Source organism: Nelumbo lutea, chromosome 6, assembly GCF_056320005.1.
Source record: "Nelumbo lutea isolate HS-2025 chromosome 6, American lotus-T2T, whole genome shotgun sequence".
In the NCBI taxonomy this organism is placed as follows: domain Eukaryota; kingdom Viridiplantae; phylum Streptophyta; class Magnoliopsida; order Proteales; family Nelumbonaceae; genus Nelumbo; species Nelumbo lutea.
Genome location: NC_142689.1, coordinates 39,405,927 through 39,412,209, shown reverse-complemented (window position 1 = coordinate 39,412,209; position 6,283 = coordinate 39,405,927). Strand labels below are relative to the sequence as shown.

At 38.3% G+C, this 6,283-nt stretch overlaps 1 protein-coding gene across 12 annotated transcripts in view; it reads left to right on the top strand.

Moving 5' to 3' along the window:
- Positions 1-1,192: 1,192 nt before the first annotated feature.
- The window catches only part of BAM2 (beta-amylase 2), a 69,350-nt gene continuing 64,259 nt past the window's right edge, over positions 1,193-6,283 (top strand). For 8 of the 12 annotated variants that reach the window (XR_016100777.1, XM_088949871.1, XM_088949874.1 and 5 more), the window contains exons 1-3: positions 1,438-2,098; positions 2,201-2,959; positions 4,344-4,628. Coding sequence is in view for 11 of the 12 variants with exons in the window: in XM_088949871.1 (XP_088805997.1) it covers positions 2,528-2,959; positions 4,344-4,628 (717 nt within the window). In the remaining variant the exon portion in view is untranslated. Of the gene's footprint in view, positions 2,960-3,696; positions 4,244-4,343; positions 4,629-6,283 lie in introns of those variants that run through there. The other 4 variants (XM_088949878.1, XM_088949877.1, XM_088949872.1 and 1 more) reach the window with 3 other exon arrangements.

Below are 6,283 nucleotides of genomic sequence, written 5' to 3'. Positions count from 1 at the left end.
AATTCAAATTGAATCGGATATTCGAATATTTAATCGGATTCGAATTTGGATATTAATTTTCAATATTCGTCCGATATCGAATCAAATTTGAATATTGAATTTTTTAATTGGATTCGAATTCTTATTGCTTGATCTGATTCGAATTCGATCTATTTACACCCCTACGTTCCAATCTCTTTTCAAATTTGATTTATTTTCCAAATTTACCATTCTTATCAATCGCTCAAAGGTATTTTAAAATTTTTTGCGTCTAGAGGATTCTAACAAAGGGGGTCTAGCTTTAAAGGGAAGTGATTGATGATTGCAATTACTAAACTTTAAAGGAGGTTTCAGCAATCATAAAAAACTTGAGGGAATGTTTCAGCAATTTACCCTAAATTATAATATTTTCATACTAGTGTGTAGGGCTGTAATCAGATCGGATGCAGCAAAATCCGCATCCCATCCATTTATTGATAGCATACATCCGAATTTGATTGGATTTAAAGACTTGGATTCGAATCTGAATCCTAACAGACTCGGATCGGATTCAGATTTAATCCGATTCCACTACAAATTTTCTAATATATCAGAAATATTGAAATTTTGTTTACTTATTTTAAAGTTTATATAATAAATTAATATAAATATAACACACTAAATTTATTATATACATAAATTCACATATAATATAATATATAGAATATCTTTTTATAATTTTAAATATAATTATGTAAAACTTATATTAAAAATTAATAAATGTTTTATTATAATTGGATTGAATGGGCCAAATCCAAATTTGATTATTAATCGGATGTAAATTGTAACATCTGAATCTGATTCGATTATATATACATCATTCGAATTTGAGATAATTGGACCAGATATTGGATTGAATCTTGAATTTTTAGGTAAAACACTACTAGTCAAGACAATTGGACATGAAGCGAAAGCATGCATCAGATTGCTTTCTTGTAGGATGCAAATGGACCGAATCAAATTTGAATTAGGATATGTCCGAATCCAATCTGACACTGTTCATGTCGAATAAGATCAGATTAGATCGAATCTAATAGGCCTTGATTTGAATTCAAATCCTATCGGTAAGTGAAATCTTTGGATCTGATCCGATCTTACTTGTTTTCTTTAAAAATTAATAAATTATTAAAAATAAAATAAAATATACCAATTTAAATAAAAAACAATAAAAAAATATAAATACTTTTTAATTATTTCATTATATATACATATTTTTTATAAAAAATAAATAGTATAACAAATTTATAAAAATACAATATAATATAATATATTTATAAATAATATATATAGCATATATCGAATCGAATAAAGGGGTCATCCAAATTCGATCTGATCCGAATTCGACGAAATAAGATCGGATTCTTTCCAGTTTCAACAGTTCCTACAGATATTAACACGAATCAGTTGGTTCACGAACTAGTGCCCTCTGCAGATGACGCCCTCTAAACCCGCGTGCGTAATCCACACCATCGGCACGTGTGACACGTGTCGTTCGCACGGCCGTTCGATTATTTCTCTTGCCGATGTTCATTCGTGTTAGCATAAACTCAAGCAAGTGGCCGCACACGCGTGAAACCCTAGAATCCGCAGCTTCCCATGAACTCTTTCTCCGATCGCCGGAAACACGCCGGAAGTCACAAATCCGATCCATTGAAACCAAATAAAAACCTCCAATAGTCAAATCTGTAACAGATCTGTTTATGCACGCCGGAGAACTTCCAGTTTCGAGACAATTCGCCGGAAAAGGTTTCAATTCCACCGGAGAAGGCCTAGGAATTTCTAAAGCTCGCCAGGAAATCTGACATTGGTCGAGAAAGGTGAGATTTTGTTAGGTGACTTCGCCGTAAATGTCCGCATCTATGGGAAAGTAGAAAGTGAGGTTGTCAAGGATTCAATTAGTTCTGATTCAAGGGGAAACCCTAAGTATTGACAGAGAGGAGAGAGCGACGTGTTGAAGTGAGCATTCACCGTCTAAACTTGAAAGAAAAGCTGCAAAGAGACTCAGATTTCCATGACTTCTTAGGCGGATGGCGCGAATGAATCGGGATGTAGTTTTCCAGTCGACAAGATAATAGAGAAGGTAACATCGGAAAGCTCAAATTTATTCAAATTATAAAGGGTTTAATTTAATTTTACCTTCTCTTCAATTTCTTTGTCTAAACGAAATCCAATCCATACGCAGTTCGAAATAAGGCGGCAGAAAAAGTCAAGATCACCAGCAAAATTAATACATAATCTTCCAAATTTCACTCAGGAAATAGAGAATCACGTTTTATTGAGCTAACACCAGAGTCTGCAGCAATTCCACAGCCTTAAAATGAAAGGAGTGCTCAGATCTGGACAGCAGCGTAGCATAATCGCTATTTGACAGAAACGAATTATGCGAAGAAGGTAAGGAATTATAGTTTTGGCATTTCAAAAAGAAAATAAAGGTCAGGAATTATAGTTTTATCATTTTAAAAAAGAAAATAAAAGAAAAGGAGAGAAAAGAAACAGAAAAATAGGTACCATGACCCAAGAGATGGAGAAACTAGGGGGAACAAGCGAAGAAGATGACGAAGAAATGGAAATGGGAGTAAAAGAAGACGACGATGAAGACGAAGACGATGAAGGGAAGAAAGCGAACAGCGCGAACGAAATGGCCGTCGCGGATGAAGGAATTGAACCAAACAGCACAAATCAGTTTCAACAACAACATCAAGAGCAACTGTCTGCCTCCGGTGGGGTTCGAAGGTGTCGACCAAAAGAGGAGAAAGAACGAACAAAGCTACGAGAGCGGCACCGGAGATCGATCACAGCAAGGATCTTGGCAGGACTCCGCAGGCACGGCAACTATAGCCTCAGAGTTAGAGCTGACATTAACGATGTGATAGCTGCTCTGGCGCGAGAGGCTGGCTGGATCGTCCTTCCAGACGGAACCACCTTTCCGTCTAGAAATCAGGTGCCTTCTCTCTCGCCCCCTTACTCTTTTTATATGGATACATATCTGCCTTTGTTTCGGCGAAGCCTTCTCTCTCTCTGTTCTTTTTCCTTTTTATTGTTCGAAAATCGAAACTTCGAATTGAATTTCTACTGGCTCCTTCTGCTTCTACGGCTCCATCGAGTCACCGATCTCTTCGGAGTTCGGACGTTTTCTCTTTGCTTACTGGATTTTGATGAATGAAATGTTTTGTGTTAACCAGCAAGTCTCTGAGTCTCCTCTCTCGTAGCATCATCTATCACGAACTTTGATGTGATGGAATTCTATAGTAGTAGAAACTTACTTATAACCATCCGATTGGAATTGTTTTTCTGTGGACAAGTTAATGGAACATCGGAGATGAAAGATCCCAATTTAGTGGCATTTTTCATGAGGCTGTAGATGCCGTTTGGAGTAGCGTCACGTTCCTTGAAATCGCTTCGGTTCGGTGCAAGCTGAGTTTTTAGCTGCGAGACACATCACCTCTCGGACCCAGTATTTGATGAGTCCGGATCACCTGCCAACATAACATCTTTCAACACTACCAATATAATCTCACACCGCACATCTCGGGTTCAAGTCTAATGTGTGGTGTTACATCAAGTTCGTATTAGACTGGATCTACTCCACTTCTCCACACACCTGGCGCCTGGGAGGCGTCTCACACGGATATCCTAGAATATCTTCCGTATTTATTAGTTATTATGGGAGATGTTCTCAATGCGGTGGATGTGCATGTAAGGTGCCCAGATCCTGTCACTAAATTGATAGAGGGTTGGATGTTGGAATGTGTTTTATAGGCAGAACAGAAGATCCCATCCCATGCTGTCTTTTTGATCTTCTGCCAGCAAAGCGGCACATTAGTGTATTGTTGGGACGTTTGTTGGGATATCATTTGAAATGACCATGGATGTGCCTGTGAGGCGCAGATCCCGTCACTAAGTTGGTAGAGGGTTGGATGTTGGAACGTGTTTTGTTGGCAGAACTGAAGATCCCATCCCATGCTGTCTTTCCGATCTTCTCCCAGCAAAGCAGCACATTAGTGAATTGTTGGGATGTTTGTTGGGATATCATTCGAAATGACGTCTATGCTTCAAACGGTTATAACGGTTTCATGCGATCACCCAGATCATGGAACCTGCTATGCAGATTTGAAGCTGGACTTGCAGTCTCAAATCTGACAGCTCCTGTCACGGATTTCTTTCCCGGCCCCCTCTCTCGACCCATTTATCTGTGTGTTTGTTGTGCGCGCGCGATTGTTTTCAAGTTGGTTTGAGAATGCTAAATTCAGCTTGTGATCTCCATTTCTAGTCTAGGAAGTCCGAAAAAAACCTAAATGGGGATTTTATCTATTCAAAATTTTCAGGGTGCAAGGCCTGCTGGTGCCCCTTCTAATGCGGCCGCAACTTCGTCGTCGCACATGATGCCGGTACAGACTCCGCCAGCTTCCACGAAAGGAGTCTCATCTGGGTTCCACAGTACAGTGGATTATCGCTCTGGTCGTATGAAGAGTGTGTTCATGCCAACTTCATTGCCTTACCAGAGGTCATCCTCTACTCGGTCTAGAACGCTTGGCATGGTGGGAAATAAAGGACAGAGGATTGAGAATTCTCTTCTCGGTAGTGGTGCGGACACTGTTGACGATGATCAGGTACAACTGTGCAAGCACAAGTCCTTGTTCTGATTTTTTATTTTATTCTATTTATTTGAAATTTCATAATAAACACTGCTTAACTGTCTATGAGTTTAATTTCGAATTTTAATTCGTTGCCATTTTTAGTTTGGTATCATTCAACATGTGTCAGCTTTTATTTGAATGGTTCTAAATTCTAAAGTGGCCAAGTTACGTTTTAGTAAAAGGATTAGAAAAATGGAATATATAAGAAATGGATCAAACTGTTGAATAGCTTAGTTGAAACTTTGAAAGTTTGGCCTGGCACAACTCTTATTTCCATCACTGCGTGTTTGCTTTGGAACATTTTAGGAGTATATACCCTTTATTTGATGTGCAATGTCTTTCTTGTACATCTAATCTTCTATGTTCGTTCAGCTATCCCTTTGTCCTTGTATATGTGCATGTCTGTGTGAATGTAATCCAATAATGGCAGAATGGAATACTGTAACAAAATTGTGGGGCTAGAGACTGGGTTTTCTCTAGTTTTCTGTTTGTATGGAAGCCTATGCTGGTTGTAGAGTAGCCTGCTTTTGAATTATTCTGAAGAGTAGGCTTTTCTACCTTTTTTACCAATTTCATTTATAAAATCTCTTTTATCATTGTTACTGATAAAAAATATCCCATTATTTGCATAGGTAGGAAATAACTTTAGAAGTCTAGAGAGCCCTTGGAAACATATCTTTGTCAACTTTGTGGTTAGATCAGGAACTGGTTTCTCTTTTCTTATGGTAGGTATAAAAGAAACGACAATAAACTTTTTTTTTTTGTGTGTGCTGGAGAGGAGCAAAGAGCTGCAGGCACAATAAGCAGTTATATCTGTCACAATTCTCTACATCAAATCCCTGATGACCCTGCAAGTTTGGAAACAATATTTGCACAAACATTTGATGCTCTAGGTGGGCAGAAAACTTTTTTAATAGTTGTCCGAGGATATCTTTGGCTTGCTTTTTTCCTATGAATTTCTGAATCAGCAGTTTCAGATGGCAAGATGATGTAGGGCAGCTTCAACTCTTTGTAGGTAAGTCAAAGACTAAGGCTGCGGTTTGGTCATGGTTACCTGGTTGAGTTGATTGGATTTGCAGTTGTAATTTTCTCTCCCTAAATGAATCTGGTTTATTAGGGGTAGACTCCTAAAATTAGTGTTTTGGTTCACTTTCCTTTTTTCATGATAGATAAATATGATTTTGTTTCACTTATGTTCACCACAATTGGTTATTTGAAAGGCCTTGACTAGGGGTGATCATTCCATTGCAGCCTAGCTCAACCAACTAATTTCGGGCCTGGGCCTGGGTTTTGAGTGCGCGCCAGGGTCATAGTCATTTTAGAACACCTCCCTTGATTTTTTTCCTTCTTTCCATCTCAGTTTCCACTTCCTCCTGACCAATCCAGAAACACCGAGTGGTTTATATGGCTGGAAAGTTTTAGTTTAGCGATGATTTTAGCACTAAGAAGATGATGCTTAGAGGTTAGGACTCAACTGTGAAGAAATGTAGAATTCATATGGTCAACCCCAAGGATATGATCTATAGGTAGTTTACAAATTATGAGACACAAGAGAAAAGTATTAAAGAGATGGACGATCCTAAATCTCTCAACAGATGCCTAGAATCACTCTAAGGTTTATGCAGTAT